Source organism: Fistularia commersonii, chromosome 3, assembly GCF_037954325.1.
Source record: "Fistularia commersonii isolate RoL2024-O1a breed Wild chromosome 3, RoL_Fcom_v1.0, whole genome shotgun sequence".
Lineage (NCBI taxonomy): Eukaryota > Metazoa > Chordata > Actinopteri > Syngnathiformes > Fistulariidae > Fistularia > Fistularia commersonii.
This window is the reverse complement of record NC_141286.1, coordinates 20,191,581-20,214,136: the sequence shown is the minus strand read 5'-3', so window position 1 is coordinate 20,214,136 and position 22,556 is coordinate 20,191,581. Positions and strand designations below refer to the sequence as shown.

The 22,556-nt window shown below is 36.6% G+C and overlaps 1 protein-coding gene across 1 annotated transcript in view; it reads right to left on the bottom strand.

Annotated features, from left to right (window-relative positions):
* luzp2 (leucine zipper protein 2) overlaps positions 1–22,556 on the bottom strand; it is a 169,575-nt gene that overhangs the window by 72,275 nt on the left and 74,744 nt on the right. Inside the window, exons 3-5 of the mRNA XM_086144019.1 lie at positions 19,324–19,394; positions 13,206–13,287; positions 5,456–5,518 (exon numbers count right to left, since the gene is read on the bottom strand). Of these exons, the coding sequence (XP_086000145.1) occupies positions 5,456–5,518; positions 13,206–13,287; positions 19,324–19,394 (216 nt within the window). The remainder of the gene's footprint in view (positions 1–5,455; positions 5,519–13,205; positions 13,288–19,323; positions 19,395–22,556) is intronic.

The window sequence follows — 22,556 nt, the reverse complement described above, 5'->3', positions numbered from 1 at the left end:
CATGTCACTTACCATATGTATGAAATGAGTCCTAATTGAGTCTTAATGGTGCTGAGTCCCTTTGTCCTGCTGAGTGTAAAACTGGCTGAGTCTTGAGGAAATTATTATGTCTTTATGGAAATTACGCCATACTGGTGTTTGTGATCTGTGAAGAAGTTAATCATGCTAGCAGATAAAATATACGGAATTTTACATCTTATTCCTAAACTTTCTCCTTGTACAACAGTACATGTAATTACCTACATTATAGTACTTGTAATTCCTTTGTCTTATCAAGCTCATACAGCTATGCTGTCCTTACATTGTTTTCAGTATTTTATCTTATTGTTCTTCCTAATCTATCAAAAGACATGTCTTCCTTTCCTTCATTTACATGAAACTACAACCACACAAAAGGAAAAGATAATTGCAGAAAGTCAGCTAAAAAAATATCCACAGCCAGTAGCGGGGGGTTGCAAAGCTGCCCATTGCAATTCTAAATGTGAACCAGAGGGATTCCAGCTGTGTCTACACCTGACTGATATTCTTCAAAAGAATTGTAATAAGCCCTTTAAGCACGTCATTCATAAGGACCTTAGAATGGCAAGTGAAAAGCTTCACCATTGAAACCTAGAAACATTTCACAATAAAAGTATTTTTCCAAATGTCCATGCTCATGTCACCAGCAGATATATTTAGTGTTAAAACATTATGTGCTCTGGCAGTCCATGCCTCATATAATATGCCACGGAAGGTGAAGGAAAGCAAATTTTGCTAAAATCTGTGTACTAATTACAAGTCAATTTATTGCAATGAATTGGCCAGTTATTAAAAAGCCTTGAGGCAAGGATGTTTCGCATTTCAGAAGCACTACAAATTAAAGGATTCAAAATGACGGATGAACCTGAAACTAATTTCTTTTATGAGAGTTGGTTAAACGGTTTTAACTGTGTTAAAAAGCTCAATTGTATTTCTGTAAGGAAGTACTTATGGGCATAAAGACGTGCAGTCAATGATCTTTGAGGTATAACCTGATTTTCACAGTGTAAGGAGGTATTGAAGTGCAAATTTAAGACAAATGAAAAAATACTGAAATGTATTGTGACTTGGAATTAAGTGTGAGAAAGCTTATCCCTTGATGTTCTGTATACCTGAAATTTTCCAAATAAATCATGTAAGTGGATTGAATACATGATGATGTTTCTCCTGATTCCTTGCATGCACATTAAATGTCAGGGTGACAAATATGTTGGAGAAATCCCTACATATCCATTGACCATAGAGTACCCTTTATCCATGTGATTCCAAAGACTAGCAACATGACATTTTCCAAGATAAGTAGAACTGTGAAAGAAAAAGTCACTTCCTACATGAAAATGTCACTGATGAAGCACTTACATGGTAGGTGAACAATGAGTTTCACAATCAGTGTTCAATGTTTTTTAGTAAAAAAAAAAAAAGGTGGTTGAGATCTTTTTAACATAAACAACAAAAGTGTACATGACTATGACATTTAAGATAGCATGCATGTATGCAATTGCAGAGGTATTACAGCTGCTGGGTAGTAAAGCCCAATTCCAGGGACCTGCTGGTTTGCTTACACATTCACACAGTCTGCGATGAACTGACCTTTAAAATGGACAGACTATTCTAATTCATGGCCCGACAGATTTTTGCAGTCGCTTGCAGCCTGTTTCCTTGTCCCTTACCCAGAGGATATTAGAAACCCACTGCAATGCTACCTCTCTTTGCGTGAGAAAACATTTCAATGGCCTTTCTACCAAAAAGCATCGTTAATGTTTCAAGTCAATCATCACAGAGTTAACACTAATTAAGGTCAAATTATTGGACACTACTATTCAAAAACTCTTTGTTTTGGGAAAGATCACTTTATGTCTCACTGACAAGCTTTTATAATGGGGTTTGGCAGTTTCAGCGTATGGCTGAGGATCACAATATTGAAACATATTAAACACCATACAAAGATGTACTGCTCATAAAAATCTTATATTACATTATATTCATCATTTGATGATTAACTAAATAACATTACCAGACATGCATTTAGTTGTAAACTTGAAATTTCTCAGATATTGTTTTAAATTAATCTTAATCAGCATTATACTTCATGCCTGTTATATTTTCCTTGAGCACAACCACTCATATATGCCCTGAATGTAATACAAAATGGTTCCCATGGTAAGTCTATGCTGCCCCAAGAACTGTCATTCTAGGCAACACTAAATAGTCTAGATCTCATGTTAGATATTCTAAAAATACGATGGCCAGATCCCTGAATAGTGGACATACCATCACATTTTTTTGCCATTACTTTGCAGTTCTTTTACGTTGATGTAGGGATAATAAGTCGGCATAATGGGTGTCACGCAGGTCACCTATGATTTCTTTGACCAATGTCATAATCTAATTAATTCACTTCAAACAGGTCTAACGTTTCTGCTTGGAAAGTGATGTAACATCTGTATTGCATGTGGCTGAACAGCAGTGTCATAGACTGACATTTTCTTGAGAGACTGTCATTCAGGTTGACATTGCAAGTATCTCTTTCAAACCTTTTTTTTTCATCTGTCTGGATACTGTTATCCCCAATGGAGTGGACATTGTCTTGAAGATATGGCTGGACTGCTGACCTGTGAATGAGGTGTCCTCCCTCTGATTTGCAATGGACATGTGCAGTTACTGTTTCTTTGCTCTACTGCACAGGTTTGGTCATTCGATATTACACTGGACACCATTCGCTAACACTTGCATCTGAGTTGTCTGTCCTTGTTCTCTTGTTTTGCAGCGGATTTGCCTCAAGTTGTTTTAGGACTTGAAGTGCATGTTCATGTTTTTTTGTGTATTTTTTTTAATTATCATTATTTAACCCCCATCCTGACTAACACATTAAATACATTATGACACAACTGCTAGAATTTGAATTGCTAAACGTTTTTTGCTTATTTTCCTCACCTCAGACTTTGTGAGTTCTCTGCACCGTAGAAAATATACAATGTATTGAACTGAAATTGTAGCCAGGCATTGGTGAAGAGGCTAATATTTGAGGTTTAATATGACACTGGTCCTTGCGGCCAATATACTGTCCTTTATAAGATGTTTCCTTATTTTTTTGATTGCTACAAACTGGCCAAGTGGTGGTATAAGAAATCATGGATTCATCTTACACCTTGAGAAAACCATGTGAGTTATATAGAATGTCACCATCCACAGGGGCAGGAGTAGAGGCCACTGGCAGTATTTTTCTTGGTGCCTGGTAGGTTGATAAACCATGTAATATTTGTACTGATCTGTGCTTAGTACCACTATCTATCTTCCTTTGTGTATAGGGATCGTGTCCCAGTTGCACTAGGGGCAGGTCAGTGCCTTTCTTTCTTTGTTGTAAAAGAATTCAGCTGGAACATCAAAACCAAGTTCTTTTTAGTCTGTTTTCACCATACTTGAGAGAAAATTATTTTGAAGTCCTTTTAGAGATACACTCATGAATGATTCACCTATGCTCTAAGTTACAAATTTGAAGTGATTTTTCAGGAAGTTGTCCCACAAAATCAATACAGGATATTTTACCAGAACTATACTCTGAAGAAAAAAAAAAAAAAAAAAAAAAAAAAAATCAGAGTAGCCACTGTACACATCACAAATGCATAATTTCACTTAACAGTAGAAACACATCCATTTAAAATAGAATCTATTAATTCTTGATGATGTGTCTTGGGTCTACAATATGAGGGCATTTATATGAGGAGAGATCACAGCTGTTCTACATGGCAAGCAGGTACATATCATAACTTCAGCTAATGTCTGAGTAATTTATCCATGTAAGATTATAATTTTCTTGAACTACTTTAGATGACTTACATGGACACTGTTAATTGCTATAGTGAGGTTTTTTTTAATTAATCTAATTAAATGTATTCACCACTGGAATATGGATAAAAAAAAATTAACATCCATTCAGGGTGCTATTTCTTTCCATCTGGTTATAGCTTGCCCAATATGCATTGTCTTTCATATCCTTTTGTTGTGTGTTTTAATTCCAGAGGAAACCATCTGGGTTTGTAGCTGCGAAATGCTTCAAATATATTTCCCATTTATATGCTAACTGCGTGTGTCTGTGTATGTGTTCTTCGGTATAGCAGGTTTTTGATCTAGAAAGGGACACAATGAAAGTCAAGATAAACTGAAACAATCATTATGAAGCTCAATCGAAATGAGTCTTTATCTCTCAGACACTGCGCCTATGAGTAGAAGTTAAATTTCCTGTGATCGGTTATAGGAACACTTTTAGTTCATGGTTGTATAGACAACATACTCTCGGAGGAAAAGTGTACACGGATAATGATGTCAGCAAATGTTCCTTGAACAGGTTGTCTGTTGCAAATGTGTTCTCTCAAAGCAGCTGTGAGCTTCTGTAGTTTTCAGGATTATTTCATCATCATTTCTTTTGATCTGTTATAATAGTGGAACCCACTTTTGTGTTAGGAACGTTTGTGAGGCCCCTATGTTCACTGTAAGCGGTGTAGTGTTTACTATAACATGTTCATAATAGAATTCTTTCGTACAACTGTGTGTTAGTAAGTTAAGATGATATATATAGTGGTCCAAAAGGATAAGTATGAGTAGTAGAACATTCACAAATTTCTTTCGTTCAAAAAGTTGTCATATCCATACTATCATCAGTAATATAATTTCAAATTCGCAAAATTCCCAATTAAACCTTATATATAACAGATGGTATAAGAGGCAACTTATTGCAGATACAATTTGGTTCAGATAGCATGACAGCTTAGAGAATTTCCGATGCTCCTTTCCAAGGAGGTCTATTACACATTCACTAAAATGGAAAAGGTAAGAGTGAAATCTATACAGACTTAAAATAATCTATTACAATAACAGCAATAATAACAGGAACTATTAAATAGAATAATTCTTAATTTGTTGATGGTTAAAATACAATAGTGATGAATACAAGAAGGAAAATATGAATAACAAAAGAAGGAAAAAGGAACAAATAACAAAGCCAGCAACTCCAGTAGTCTGTTTGTTCTTTGTTTTTGCATAATCTAAGTTGCAAGAAATGTTGCTTACTCACTTAAAGCTGATAGTTCAAGGTGTAACTTCCACTAATGACATTTGATCCTGCATTATGTTAATTGACCTTTACACATAGTGGGTGTGTATCGTTTTGTTTCCTGCAGTGAACCTTCTCTGTACAACCATGGTTCAGAGCAAATGGATAATATCACCATTCATAAGCAAAGAGGGTTGATGACAACGTGTCCTTATTTTCACAATCATGCAGAGAAAAGACCCAAAAAGGCAGAAGAAAGGGACTTTTCTAACCGATAAAAACACAGCAATCTCTAACAAAACCATAATCAAAACAATTAATAACATGTATTGGAGAGCCTCAAAAGGCCAAACAATGGCGATCCACAACAGCTGTTTAGTGACTCACCTCTTGCTGTAAGTCCTTGATGATTTTGTTTTTTTTCTCCATCTCCACTTTAATTAATTTGACCTGTGGACAAGAAGCACAGCAAAATTAAGTATGCCAATAGTTTGGCTTCATTCTTATATTTCCTACTCAATTAAATATTTTAATGAGCATTAAGATTGCATATGTTATACATCTAATAACTGATAAATGCAGTACTAAGAACCTCTTATGTGACTTCTGCTGTAATTATAGTATTATGAGTACTTATAACTAAGATAAACAATGATTGTATATGGTGCCTAAACTCTTTATTGAAAGTCTTATGACTTTTAGTGGCTCTAATAAATTGGAGTTTAAGAGGCAGCTCTCAACTCTTTTTGTCTCCAATTACTGCTTTAAAGACTTAAAAACTACTGTCATACAAATTATTTCCTTTGCCACTGGCAAAAGTACTGCCAAGTATTGTCGAGAAAAGAAAAAAAAAATCATTCATTTACTCTTTTGATGACATAAGCTTTATTTGTGCAAATGCCTGTTTTTTTTTCCTACATGTATAAACTAATAGACCATATTCTACTCATCCATCCATCCATCCATCCATCCATCCATCCATCCATCTTCTTCTTCCACTTATCCTGCACTCAGGGTTGCAGGGGATGCTGGAGCCTATCCCAGCTGTTATCAGGCAAGAGGCGGGGTACACCCTGGACTCTCCAGTAAATCGCAGGGCCACATATATAGACAAACAACCATTCACTCACCAACTCATTCGGGGGCAATTTTCCCAATTTTCCCAAGGACCATTGTTGTTCGTGCTGTGAGGCCGAAGCAGTAACCACTGCGCCACCATGCCACCATATTCGATACAGGTCAGGTCAATATCTTTATCTCAGGCCCTTTATCATATGTTCTCCACATTTTTCTGGTGTAGAAAATGTGAGCAGATACTAAATTTCTATTACTTGATATTGTTGATCTAAAGCAGGGGTCCCCAAATTTTTTCCTGCAAGGGCAAAATAACTTTTCCCTTCTCCGACGGGGGGCCAGGCCAGTTTGTTACAAAAAGTGTGACGATCGCAAAGGCGTCTAGACGTAAACGTTTATTGTTTTCCAGAAAACTACACATAACAAAAAATTAATCCATTCTGGGATCTTGACAGGAAAAAAAAAATAAAATAAAATAATAATAACATTATTAATTAAAATAAATAACACCATGAATGAAATATATAATAACCAAATAACCCTTTTCAAGTTTTTCACAGCAAAAAAGACCAAGGAACATTAACTTTCTTGAAGACGCAACTGTTTGCAGCTCTCATATCAAATTCACTGTGAAAACTAGAAAGCAAGCAGGCTATGAAACCCAACTGATACCAACACCTACCAACACAACACATTTCATAACCAGTATGGTTGTAGAACGGATTTTATCCCAGTAGATGTCATTATGATTATATTTGTATTATTATTCGCATCATGATTATAAAATCATAATGCATCTCTGGTTTTGTCCAGGGACCAGGCAAAATGTGGCCCCCGGGCTGTAGGTTGGGGACCACGGATCTAAAGAAATGATTTTTCTCTGTATATTTTTGATTGAAATCCATGGGTCAAGGCTTTGTGTGTCTATATATTTTCCTTTCTGAAAGATGGTTTAAAAGCCTTAGATGTCCTTGAGAAAGGTCATCGAGATATTCCAGTGAAGAGACTGTGAAAGAACTGTGATGGTGGTGACCTAATACCAGTTCCACACCCTGGGGGAACATGAACTAAGCCCCACCAGTTGACTCACACCCTAGTGTAGGGGATGATGACATCAAGGTTAATGTTTAAGCCTTTCAGTCACTTTATTGCTTGTGGTACAAGCAAACTAATACAAATGGATGCATACATACAAGAAAGCATTTTATTGTCAACATTCAGTTATACACACAGCACAACATCAGAGAAATTCAACCACTGCATTTAAGCCATCATGAATGAACCATGAGCAGTACGCAGCCGCTTGAGCAGCACCAGGGGAGCGGTTAGGGGTTTGGTGTTTTGTTCATTTCGACAGGCTGGGAGGAGCACAGCAATCCTGGGAATCGAACCAGGAATATTCCGTTGCAAGACAACCACTCTGACCCCCCTGAGCCCTGAGTCCCTTACATGTATACATACGTGCATAGAAATATCCCTATGTGCAGAACAACTTCAACAGCAACAACAACCAAAAAAAAAAGATGACTGAGGGAATAAAAACACTGTTTAGATTATAGCTAATTGGTAGAACATCCAATATATTATCAAGTAAAAATACCAATTTATCAAGTGGAAAAAAGCCTTGCTTGTAATATAAATTAGTGCAACCAATGGAAACAAATTGAAAAACTAAAAAGAAAAAAAACAAAAAGTACAAGCAGACATTCAATTACAAATCACAAATAATCTACCATAAAAAAACAATTCTGTTCGTCATACCAGACAAAATAAAGAAAATCCTTCTACTAGAGCTTTATATGTGAAGGAATAGCACAGCTTTCAATGTATGAGCTGACCTTCATTGAAGATATAAAATATTTAGAGGAAAATGTTTGTGTTGTGAGCAACATCAAGTCTTATTATTCTTCAATAAAGGTTTCCCCATTTTGAAATTATATTATCCTTTTTACCACAGAGCAGTATAAATGTTGCAAGGATTAATGGTACAAATAGCCATTAAAGTGAACTGTTTGATGAAGGGCTGCAGGCAGTATGGTGCAATTTTAACTTTTTAGCCTCTTAATATTTCTTTGTCACCTTACACCCCAATATATTAAATCAGATCACAGGTGCTGAAACTGTGATTAAAGAGGCCATTTCCTTGCCTGACTTTCTGATTAAAATACCAACTTGCACATTTTCCCATCCCACCCTCATTCACAGTAATTCCATTTTCCGGGTGATGAGATTTGACAAAAAGTTTAAAGAATCACCAATGTTAATGACGTTGGGGTAGGGTTGGGGGTTTTAACATTCCATAGTCACTAAGACTCCATCGCAGTGAGTCACACACGCATTTACTTATTTAGTAGATGCTTTTAACCGTGGGTTTTATCCCTGTAAATGGAGAACAACACTCAAGCTTGAGTACATGTTGAGACTCTGGAGTAAGTATTAAACACTGATTCTATTCAGTAAGACAAAGTGCAAGGAGATCAGGCAAAGAAGCACATTGTAAGTGCTATTTAGACATGTTAGTGTGTTAGTGATGTTAAGAGACAAATTTCTGTCAGCAGACATATCCCAGAATACCCTCCAGCAAGCAAGCGTTAGTCAGTTGACATCTATGTGAATTTGCCTTGGTAATAGTGGAGGTCAATGAGGAGCAAACTGACACTTGCTGTTTGGCAGTGATTGAAAACCAAATGTGGAATCTCATTCTGGGCCATCTGTATGCATTTTACATAAAAAATACATTGGATCTAAATCTAAATTAAAATTCTCTATGGAAAATAAAAAGTGGAAAAACTATTTCTGTTAACTAAATTGCTTGAATTTAAGAGACCGCAATTTAATGAAAAAAGTGAAATAAAAAAAGGGAACATTGATGACATAAAATAATCCTAGGATTGGAAAGGAAGTTTTAAGGGAAGACAGGAAACAGTTAAAATTGGCGTTCTTGTAGAGAACATGACCTTCTCCTGAATAAGGCTTGCCCGATCACCTCTTAGATCATCAAGGCTCTTCACTGTATGCCATTAAGCATTTTTGAAAAGGTCTTGTGGTTAGACATATTTCTGGCCCTGAGTTATCCTGTGATGAGCTTACTTTGAACAAACAACTTGCTCATAAGTGGGCCTGTCCTCATAACATATGCATTACTGTTATTTTCATTACATATTGATGTATACATGTGTTTTTTTTTTTTCAAATCATTACAGCTAAGCCCCTAACAGCACTGCCACTTGGGTTGCTTAAGAAGATGCCTGACTAATGTTTACATCTCGGCCAGTATTGTAGTTATTTTACAAGTAATACACAGATAATTTAATTCATATACTAATTAATTGTTTGACATGAATTTATTTCAACCAATTATTATCATGTCTATTAGTCATATGTTTCATACGTCTTACAGAGTGTGCTTTAACAAATAGCGACATTATGCAAGCTCTTTTCTTGTTGTGTTCAGCAACAATTACTACACTGTTTCATCCAAACTGCTTGCTGTTTACACCCCCTTTTGTGTTTATGTAGCATGTCTTAACTAAAACATATTGTGTGTCAGTAAAAACTGTCCGTGGGGAAACAAGGAGCTTTGTGTATGTGGTTAAATGGATTAAATGAGGCTTTGCCGCAAATAATTTGCATCAATGACCTTTGTAATAGTGATGTGAATGACTGAAGTAATTGTTTCAGCTCAATTTTATGCAAGCACTGCTTACGTGACCTGCTTCATGTTGACTTTTTGTTATTTCTGTATAACAGTGGCTGCGATGGATATTTTCATCTTGGGAAGTCGTGACTCACAAAATATACTATTCTTTGCCACTCTACCTTTATATCCTTTATATATATTGTTGCACAGCAGGACTGAGATTATATCACAGCGGGACTGATTACCATACTTTTAACAAAAGAACTTGAACAATAAAATCTCAAACACAGGAGTTGTCTGATGAGTCTGCATAACTGTGAAACACAGCTTGACAATTATGTTTTTTGTGTTGGTATGCGCATTAAAACAGACAAAACAAATTAAAAACAAACACACAAGAAGAGCAATGATAGTTATAAAAAATGCCAACAGCGTAAATGAAACTAGAAAATGCTATTTGGTTCACAGTTAGGTAAAATGTTTTCACTGCCAACGAATTTGTTCTGTTGTGATCACAATTAATTTTTTCTTTATATATACCGTCAGCTAATTCCTAAAGAAAGTGGGTCAAAAGTGCATTCCAAAGAATCTTTGGCAGATTTAATTATTTCCCAACCAATTCTCAGCATGCAGGTGTAATGAATGCCAAAGCTGCTTGACAGATCTTGCCAATTAGTTTTGATAATGTTTTTTTTTTATTATTTTTAATCACTGTCCTATTCATGGCTGTGCAGCTCAGATAACACTGGGTTGAGATGCTCTCCTCAACATTAGCATGTATCTCATTTTCTTGTTTGTATAAAAGCAACACTGTTTTGGTGTTTAACAGCACCATGTCGGGCAGTTTTTGTTTAGATTATTAGGGAGTAGCATTTGCATTTGGAAATCAACTATTAGCCTCAGATGGCATGTTTGTGCACCAAATCCGGTGTTTATTAGAATGTTTTTGTAGGATTCAAACTACGTAATACTGCTCTTAGCTCTAATTTTTATTTGTTTTTACCTGCCTTTTTTGAGTGGAAGTCAATTCATTCAGTGGAAAAACATTTGTTTCTGAAATAAAAGGAAATTCTTTTGTTCCGCTTACCTTTAGTTTTAACTGTGAGAATAAGTTACGTGTTGTTTATGATTACTGATGCAATAGTTAGATAAATAAGTCAGTGAGGCTGCCGTAAAAGAAAAATGATGAAAAATTAATAAGCAGTCCGCTTACCCAGTACTAAACGTCATCTATCATTTCTAATGTTTCAATTGACCTGTCACTGATGTTTTCAAAACTCCTCTGATGCAACAATGTGTGAAACTTTCAAATCTTGATTCTCGTCTGGATTTTGTTCCACAAAGGACATTTGGGTGGCAGCTGCAGCGGCGCTAACAGCTGTAGCTTTAAACAAAAACCCAACTGTGTGACGAGGGCTCTGGAAGACATTCTCATGGAGCAACAAGCAATTAATACTGGTAAGATTATTGACAGCAAAACTGCTCAGACAGGAGGAAAGCTGTACATTGCCAACTGATGAGTTCTGTTCGAGGACATGGCAAAGGAAGAGGCCTCAGAGGAGTTTGTTATCATTCTGATAACTATTTCATCTATGGCGATGTGTGACGCTGGGCCAGAGAATTTTTAGATAACAAGAAAATATTAACACAACACAAAATAGATTGACTGAAGGTGAACTTGGGGGTACAGTTGCAGATTCTAGCAGCAGCATACCAGTGGTGACATATACAGGAATTAACCAATACATCAGATGAATAGGGGCCCTAACATAAATAGAAATATGTGAAAACATATTGAAAAGAAATTAATTGGACAGGGGATTAAAGTGGAAATCATGTTTTGACTGGCTATTCCAGTGATGCCGGCCGCTCTGCATCTGTTACTTACTACTTACTGAAATAAGCAGTCAAAAACAGTTTCAGATTATGAGATCTGACCCCAACATAAATGCTATAGATTCAAAAAACGAAAGCTAACTATTTGAAATGAATAATAAATTAATGAAAAAACACACACACACACAAACTCCTCTCTCAGGCATACTGAGGATTCCGTACCTTTGCATGAAAACCTTGAAAGACCCGGTTTTACCTACAGACATCATAGCACAGCAGTATGTTGATGATGTTGCGTGATTGCAGAAAAAAAGAAAAAAATGCCATCGTCGAAATTACTTTTCTGTAGTATGATAAAAATATAGATAAACTCTCTGTAACTCAAAAGAACCGACAATATTCACAACATCTCAAAACCAGTCATGGAGAAACAGATAATTTTAGTTTTTTGTTTTTTTTTTAGGAACAGCACCAACTGTAGGCTGCAGGTTTCAAATCACATAAAAAAATGAGGCATCAGGTGTAGCTCATGGGAAAGGTCTCACAACAAATAATGAAATGTGTTTTCCCTGATGCATTTGAAGATGTGGTGGTTTAGTGTAAGATTGCAGATGTGGTCCCCCTCCAGATCTGATTTGAAAGGAAGACTATATTTGAAACTATTTATACATTGATGACTTTTTGCAAGCCAGAGACAGTTGCCCTTTCACATACAAGTAGAAACCTTACAGTGAGCAATCTGCCTACACGGATATGAGAAACCAACTAAAAGTGAACATCAAAAAGTTTTTTTAAACCCTTTTCACTCACAGATATTAACGGTACATCTATTTTGCATCATCAACTTGACTGTGCACATACTCCAAAAGGAGCTTGGAGTATCTAGATATGAAGTTTCAAAAGAAAATGTCGAAAAAGTTGCAAAAGGGGTACGAAATTTCGCTGACAGTTGAGCATTCAACAGATATGAGGACACTTTGGAAGAAATATGGTTTTGTCTACATTATAAAGAATAAAATTGGTCACACAACACTCTTTTGTTGCCTGACAATCTTCTAGCAATGCTTTTTGCAAGTCATTCATTGTTTTCAACATTTGGTTTTTAAATAATGGATTCTTTTCTTGATCTTGTTTGAGAGTACAGTCAATGTGTCTATTGTGGAATTCAATTTATACAGGATATATTTTACATCGGCTTCGTCTCAAATTATTTTCTTAGAATGCACTAACCAGCTGATCAACTTAACCCGTGCTATTGGAACTTTCAGATGTTTTCAGCGTTGAAGACGCATGGAATAATTAGTCGCCTCGACATCTCACAGTGCAACATAGATGGAAAGATGAAAGGATAGGTACTGGAGGTTGGGGAATGTGTAGATAGCTACAATGCCCTTACTCAGTCTTTTAAAGTTTGGGGTGGCACACATACACACACACACACTGCACAGTTTCACTGAGTGGTAAAGCAAGGAGTTGATAGACTTGGCTGCCAGCTAATAAGTGCGGATCACTGAGGGTCCTGTGTGACAGCTGACAGGCCTGGTTAGAGATGACAGAATGGTGATGGTCAGATCAACGGTGTCTTACCGTGGCCTGCTGCTTCTCTGCTCTTTCATTTGCCTCATCCAACTGCTTCTGCAAGGCTGCCTGGAGGGACTTCATCTCCTCTCTGTAAAGTGAAAAGAAAGTGAGAAACACTCAGTTAGGATATCCCTCTTACATTCTCTCGGGTCTCCTCTGCCTGCCATGAATTGGCTTTTTTTTTTCCTTTTTCACAAACAGGTCTTTTACAGACATTTTGCACAATGAAGGATTTAGACAATGTCATTTTCATCTTATTGACTGTGAGGTATTTGTATTGAAAACAACAACAATTTTTGCCGTTTTCGTCTTGTGTCAGATTTAGCTCATACTCTTCAATTTATGTTTTCGAAATGACTAAAAAAGCTTCGTAGATACTTACTTGTTTTGTTTAACTCATAAATTAATAATTTAACAAAATAGCTTTTGTGAGTAATTTTAAAATGCAAAGCAATTACTAAACCAAGGATGTATAAAACTGTTTGGATTTGGAAAAAAATAGAAACTACAATGCAAAGATATGCAGGGCAAGTATCATTCCAGTTGAACTGATGAGGTTATTGCCCCGTGTCAATATACTGTAAATCACAGTATGAATTCAATTGCACTAATTTGTGGACCCACCGGTGTTTCAGTATTGAAACTAAGTGTGATCAGGCAAACTGCTGACCTTTTCCTGTCTGGAGAAAATGCAAAGTGTTGATACTGTGAGACTTTAATCCCCCAGGACCGTGCCTGTGTCAAATAAGGTGGCCATTGAAAGTAAATGTAACTAAAAGATTTAACTTTTTAAATCATAAATCCACCTTGTTTCATATCAAGAAGGTTTGAGAGGATTTCTGCTCCAACTAAGCATGGTCTGGATATAGCTCTGTGTATCTCCTTGTTATCTTATAAATGATGAACATTGATCAATAATGTAATAGAATGCAAATACAATATATGGGAAACCTTTCAGTGATTCCCCAACCAAAATGTAACAGAAGTGCCCTATAATAAACCAAGAACAACATTAATTTATTGTCTATCTGCTTAGCCTACACTCAGGTGATGATGGAGCTGGAGCCAGGGAGAACATGCAAACTGCACACAACAATAAAAAGAACAACCCCTTTATTTTACTTTTTATGCTTTGATATGTTATATTTTATGGATACGCTCTCATGGATATTACTTAATTAATGCTGTGTGAGAAAAATTTCACGATACTATGTATAATTGCGCATGTGACAAATTAACTTATCTTTATCTATCTTTATCTGTAAAAGGCCACAGTCAAACAAAGAATTACTGTGCTAGCTGGCTGGAAAGAGAATCGCAAGTTCCTTCCTGATTATTTCTTCATTAATGTTTAAGTATTTTTTCATTAGTTATTTACATTATAGATCAGTGGGATTGTGTGGGGTTGATGTACCTGTAGCATTTCAAAAACACTATAGTTACAAGCCTAGTGTTAACTTTTCATCAGTACAATATGCTATACACAGTAATAATGCCACATTGGGCAACATTTGGGTGCAATTTCCCGTCCAAAGGATACAAAGGGACTGATGCTAGTCCACAAAGCTTTCCAAGGGACACAAAGGTAAAAAAGGAGTGGGGAAATTGCTTGTGTACTGTATGTACACAACTTCCACACGATCTGTGGCTGTGTTTTTGCTCTTCTTTCTAGATGCATTTGATGAATTTAGCTGACCTAGGCTGCTGAAAGAGCCCACAGGTTGCATGAGTTTTAAATAGACCCTACAGCCAAATGCCATGCGGACAGTTTTCTTTCATAAGCATACAAAAGGTCCTCAGGAAACCTATGTAGCCAGCCCAAAGAAAGGCCACAGGTAGGAGAGGCTGAATATTGTCCTGCGAGGGTATGAACAATCCGCTACTGCAGAAGTAGCAGCTGATGACGTAAGACCAGCCATCAGCACGATTACAGAGGAAGCTGACAGTGAGTCACCCGGTCAGTCAACACAACTCCGTCAGTCTACGATGAACAGGCAATAATAAAAAGTGGAGCTTGTTTCAACAGACAACAGTTGCTACATGCACATCAGCAACTTTGGCTGACTCTTGCCTCTTTCCATCTTTGCTCATCTTGATTTTGAAGCTCATATTGACTTGTGTCCTTAGTGTTATCCTCCTCCAGTATTTATTTTTTTTTTTTTACAAATTTAAGCAAACTAAGACACGTAGAGAGATGTCATTATTTTTTTATTTTTTTTTTTCCAGTAGCTCACACTAATATTGAGTAAATAGGACAATAACATCTTGATCACTGGGGATCCCTTTAACATGAAGTTTTTGGTCACTTGACACCTAAAAGACACCTAAAATTTATTTACTGACAAAGGCGAACCCCTTTTGCTCCAATTATAGTGAGTGTCCAGACTGCTAATTTTAAAGAAATCTTGCAATTTGATATCTAAGAATGACCTGACACATTGATGAAATAATTGCCAATTTTTTTTGTGTAATTATTGCTGCTAAACAGACCAGACAAAAATTAAGCATAACAAAGAGCCTGTCATGATGATTCTAGGTCAACAGTAAGTTGAAAAGCTGCATGAGGACAATACTTTATTTCTAATTCATTATGTTGTCCTTGGGAGTAATCTATGAAAAACAGCTCATAAAATTTGGATTTATGGTGTATGAAGTGCGGCCATCCTCTGTGCTTTTAGCATAAACTACAGAAACTACATTAAAATGGGAATATGTGCATTATTGATACCCGTCTGAAGAAACAACAGCAGTCCACACACTGAATAACTGATCAAACCAGCCATGTGATGTGGGCCAGCCGTTTGAAAATGGTTGTTAAAAAATCCACAGCTTGGAAAATTCAATTAAAAGCATCATTCTACTTTCAACCTTGTCTGTAAGTTTAAGATAATATGACAAGATTATACTTAGCCAGCTTTGGCCAATGTCAAAGTCGTATGCTACCATTTGAAGAATAGACTTTGATAGACACAAAAAAAAAACTGCCATCGAAGTGGAAAGGGAATAATTATTGAAATTAGTGTTAGTTGACAGGAGTAGAGGGGAAAACTGGATTTCATTTTTGTCATTCTGGAGTAGACATCTTAAAATGTATAGTCTTCCCAGGCCTCGCGGTATATCAGTTACATTAGTAGCAATTCAGAGCAGGGTAAACAGGATCAACTGTTGTTGGGGCTTTGTAGAGGAAAAAGAAAGACGTTTATTGTCACATTTAGGTATACACAGAGCACAACATGCGTGAAATTTGACTGCTGCATTTAACCCATCCTGGATGAACCTTGAGTAGAATGCAGCCACTGAACAGCACTGGGAGAAGTTTTGGGTTCGGTGTCTTGTTCAACAACACTTTGACAGGCTTGGAGGAACTAGGAACGAACCAGGAACTGTCGGTTCTAGGACGATTGCTCCGATCCACTGCGCCACTCAGTCTCTGCAAACTCCGAACAGGAAGGACCCCGGTTTTGGACTTGAACCAGGGACCTTCTTGCTGTGAGGTTACAGTGGTAACCACTGCGCTTGTGTTAGCGTACCCCCGCCTCCAAATTCAAATGGAAAACTAAGGGAGGATGTGTGGTTTCTCTCCCAAAAAAATTAAAACTGTAATAATCAAATCAAAATTAATTCAACTGTCAACCTTCTTGTTAAGACAATGGATCACAGTAAATGTGAGGCTGACATACTATTGAGCAGGCAAATTTAAATTAAATTTATGCAATAAATTGATCCTTTTTAATCAGTTTGAATCTGTAGATTGGTGATCATATGATCAAAAAGATTGTTAAAAACATACATGTATAAGTCAACAGCATGTTATATCAAGGTATTGACTAAACCTTTAGATGTTTTCTGTTTAAAGTCTGTTGGAAATAAATGTTACTTGTACTACAGTATGTAGCATCATTGCTTTTAAAATGCAATTGAAATACTGTTAACAGTTGTCAAAAATAAAAGACTTGCAATAAATCACTTGTCTGCACCTGCCTTGATGGAGTCCTCTGGTAATAAAACTTGACAGACACAAGATTCCAAAGTTACACTCATAGCCGTTGGAATAAATTGCAGTTTGCCAATGCTTGATAAGCAACAATGGGCCAAGGTGCTGCTTCAACCTCAACCATGTGATATCTTCCATGGACTAGTGATAGGCTATTGATTGGCTATCCACAAACTGCACACAAGAGGCTGGAGCTCAATCAGCCTGATATTTTAGAGTGTGTGGAGGCCACAAATGACTCCTAATCATTAACGTTCTCATTACACACAACATTAATCAGACAACCAGAGCTGGTTAAGCACTTTAGGTAAACAGCATGCTTGTAAAAAGATGTATCATCTAGTCCCTTACGCCTGATCTGACTTTTTCAAAGGATGAAACTGACTATTATATAAAGTACACAAATGAATTTGTGACTTGGGTTGTTCAAGATACTCCTGTTTATGCGAGTGGCTGAAGATTATGATGTCTTGTAATTAAAGAGAAGAAGATGGGGCTGAGGAAAACCCTCAATTTTGACCCATTCAGCTGTGCATGCAGCACAACATCAATGGAGTTTGTCCACTACATTTAACCCATCATGGATGAATCATGAGCAGCAGGCAGCCACTTACTTTAGTGCACCTCGGATGTAGTCAGTGGTTAAGTGTCTTGTGTGGCGACCACACTTTGACAGACGAGGAGTCATGACACCCTTTTCTTAATGTAAAACATTTTTTCTTCTTTTTTTGGCAACAGCATGCTGTGAGCAAAGCTTACTGTTGACTACAAAAAAGGTCTTTGTGAGGTATTTCATGTTTTTCTTCTATTGATTTAGAGTGCAGAGACTTGAAAGGTTAACAGAGAAGCTGTACATCAGATATCGGGATTTTAAAGCAAGGCGGGATAAAACTTGGAAAGCATTTAGCCAGTTGGTTAGACTATAATATCTCACATTAAAACCACTAACATTCCCAAGGCTCATCCTAAATTTATCCTGTTTGTGTTTTCTGTCTCAACAAAATAAAAATAAAAAAGTGTTTGAAGTGTTACATAAAGAGAGAACAAGCAAAAAAATGACTTTGAATCAAACCAAAAAAGTCTGTAAAATGCATTTAATGTTTCCATGGACTAACTAACAAGCACGGTAAGCTTGGATTGCTCGGATCTGATTGCATTCAAAAACCCCTGAACACATCCTTCATATGGAGGAGAATTGCGGCTTGTTACTGTGAGTGTCTCTGAAGAATAATTAGATTTAGTTTGAGGTCTTCTGTTCTCACAAAGATTCATAATTTGCTTTTTCACCCAGTAAAACATCCAACTATAGTTGATTGTAATTTACATTATGTGATGTGAAGAACTCTATAATCAAATGTGCATGGTCTCTGACTCGCTATAAAGTGTACTGACCACTGAAGGGAAGCAACTAAAAGAAAAAGTCAGAGAGCTATTTTGTATTCTTTCTTTTATTCATTATAAATCCCACTTATCCTGCACTTGGGGTCATGGGTGAGCTGGAGCCTATCTCGGGGGTCGTTGGGTGCAGAGCGGGCTGAACCAGTCACCGGTCAATCACAAAACCAACGACCATTCACTCTCTCATTCACACATCTGAGTACTCAAAGGTCTCTTATTAACCTACTGTGCAGCTGTGACAATTGAATATCCCTGTTGTGGGTTTTAATCAAGTTAATCTTATCTAATCCGAACGATTTTGGGCTATGGGGGGAACCCATGTAGAAACAGGGAGAACATGCAACTTCACATAGAAAGCTCCTGTCAAAATCTAACCAGGGACATTTGTTGTGAGATGGAAAGGCTAACCACTGCACCATTGTGCCACCCCATTTAGTCGTTTATTTATTTGTCTTTTTATTTAGTTATTCCTCATGATATATTATTCTCTTATCTTTTGCTCTGTTTGAAAGATCTTGCTTATTACTGCGAGGCTGCAGCAGTTACCACTGTGCCGCTGTGCCACCCGCTATATAACATAAATTTACACGACTATAATTGTATTTTTGGACTTTCGGAGTATTTAAGCATATGCATAAGTTACTATTACGCCACTGAGTATTGATGGTTGAGCAAGCAATCTGATGAGATTTGAAGCAACATTGTTGAGCATAGCATGTTGTCTCACTTTACCTCTGTTTGTGGCTGAGCTCCAGAATCCTCTGCACATCAGTCTTGGCCACAGACTCATCATTTTTCAGAGACTAGAAGAGAACAGAAGACACTATTGTTTTCCAGGAAAGGGTCAGTTTGTAAATTACATGATGAACAACACAATCAGTCATTTCAAAGTGACCATTGAAGACAAAGCAGAAAAACTTATAGACTAAATGTGACTTCCTTTGGAAAAAAAAAAAAAAAATTTGAGCATCGCTCAAAAGTCATAAACTGTGAAACCATTATCCTTGTCAAATAAAGGATATAAAAGGTACAGAACTGTTCCGCAAACTCCCAAAAAGCTGATGCGTACCGATCATTTAGCACCATGAAGCAGTTATAAAATTCTGTTGATTTTTCCTGAAAAAGAACATGTGTATCCTATTCCAGCTTTTGCTATGAATGGCATCTAAAAACATAATGAGGATAGAGGCAGACATAGTGATTGGGTCCAAATTACTCCAAAAATACCTGCTTGCTGGTAATCTGGATTAGTCAGGTGTCTGATTGCCCCCTAAAAAACCCTTTAAGATATTTTTATTTGTCATAAATTAGACAGGAATATCAGGACTTCTAAGAAAATCTGGACTCAAAGGGGAATAAACATCTTTTGAAATTGTGCTTCAAGGTAATATTTGTGGCAATTAACACCACATTTCCATAAACTCTCCTTTTTCTTCATGTTGGGGATGTGTTTTTTTCCCTTCTTTCCAGTCCCTGATGTCGCTTCATGTGCATTTATGTTAAATAGGAGGAATGAGGACAGAAGCCAAAAACAGCTCTTTACAAGTAGTAAGAAAATAAAAAGTTTAGCGCACATCGGGCCCAACAGTCAAATGAGCAGTACTGTGCACAGATGCTTGGACCAAAAACTTTCCCAATCACTCCTTATTAATAGTAATATACTTTGAAAGTTAATGAAATACTACTCAAAATGTCATGGTAAGATTTTTCTAAAAACTGTAACATATTGAGCTGAAGCCAATGCATCCCATGAAAAGGATATTTTAACAATGCCAAACCAATTTACTATTGCCTGTGTATAAGATCACAGCTAAAAATGAATTAAAAATCTTTGTTGAGATGATGGTGGACTTCAGGAGGAGCCTGACTGCGCTGGCAAACAGAAAACCTACAGGTTCTGAGAATCCAACATCAACCAGGTCCTTAAATGGTCACGTATGGATTGGAGCGGACAATTAGGACTGCAGAAAAAAATAAAAGGTATCAAACTGCCTTCCATTCAGGACCTTAACCCTTCCAGAGTTAGGAACCGGGCAATAAACAGCACTACAAACCCGTTTCAACTCATACATTACCTATTCTCCATTCTCCCAATGGGTAGGAGGTACATCGTCACTGTATGCTAGCACTACCAGATGCAGAAACAGCTTTTTCCCAAAAGGCATCATGTTGTTAAATGCCTAAACCCCAATTGCATCTTACAAAGTGTCATGCAAAAGCGATAACATCTGTACCTAATCATGACTTTATTTAGTATTTCATTTATCGAGTTGCATCATGTTGGTGCTGCCTCACTTATCACATTACTCATGTGGATTATTACCTTATCACTCAAAGAGACATTGCTCTGTGCACTTTTTAATTTCTTTTACATATAAAGTTCTTGTCCAATCATTGTAGAGCCCCATGTCAGAAAGAGACGTAACGGCCAACGGGAGCAAAATTCCTATGCTAACATTCTCGGTCAGTACAACTTAAAAAACTAAACCAAAAAATTATTTGTCACTGTGGCAACAAAATCTTAAAATATTTTTATGTAGCACCAGCCCCTTGCCATCTGACTTAGCATTTTGTATGTTTCATTTTCAACAAAGACAACAAATTTTTGCAGATATCCGCCGAGCAAGCAGGCTATGGATGCATGATATGATCTGTTTGACCAAAATACAATGCTCAAGCTTTAAAGATTCTATAAACAACACTACAGTAACACCAATAATCAATAAAAAATTGACTGATTCACAGCTAATTGGAGTTTGGATTTTCTTAAAATGTCCTTTTTGTGTCATTAATATGACCTTAGCAATGAGTGGGAATAGAAAATAAACAGCAACCCCTTTTTATTAAAAAAAAAAAAAAAAAGTTTTGTAAGGTGATAGAATGCTTTTTTCAGAGTGCGATATGTAGTCCAAACCAAATTCTTTCCTTTTCACTAAAAAACACCTCAAGTTAGAACATACCATACCGAAACAACATTTGAAATGCAATCTGTTGTAAGGCTTTCAGATGGAACACAAAACCATGCAAATATTATGAATCATCTGAGGAACTTGTGACAGTGAAAATTGCAGGGGAAAGACAGCCCTGACAATCTGGCCTTTTATTAACACTTTTGATTTCTCAGATACACTATCAATGTAGCCTATGGTTTGGCGCGGTGCGAGTTTGATCATTTGACAAAATGAAAGTTTGTTTTCATGAGATGACAAGATAAATGATTCCATCAGAAGGAAATGGAAGTTATGTCAAGTACAACCAGTCTGGGATGCATTTTTTTTCTGTTTTACTAAAGATGCTGATATGTTTGCACTGCCGATTGCTTATCCATCACTCATTTAAAATATAGAGCATTTCACAATTCCTAGATATTTTTTGTGACATCTTATTGCTTTGCTGTATTTACTATATTTATTTATGTATTTATTTGGGAATTGACAAGTTGACATTCCTTTAAATGCATTCAAGATTACATCAGGGCTATAAAACCGAAAAGGATCTTGACAGAAAAAGAGAATTATCTTTGTCCTCTTTTTCCTGTATGTTTGTAATGTCTAAACCCGGTCCTTACTCATTTTTTTCCAGTCACTTAGTTTATTTTTTGGAGAAAAATTGCCTCAAGTGTATCATAGAGCTTTCATCCTCAATATGGTTAAATCCTCTAAGGTTTGATATCATAATACAAAACCATTTTTTTTTAATCTATCAGGAATTATTTATGTACACATCTTATAAATCAAATACGTCAGTGCAAAAGCACACAACCAGGTACCCGGGCTAAATAAAACTCAGAGCCTTCCCCGAAAGCCATTGTCAAGAATAAATGTCTGTATCACACAAAAGTTTGATAATTAGGGATGCTGTCCTGCACCTGCAGGGCAACTTGTTAAAACTATAAACACTTGCTCCATCACAGCTCGGCAAAAATACTCCATGCCTGTCCCCGATGACTTGATCCTACATGAACA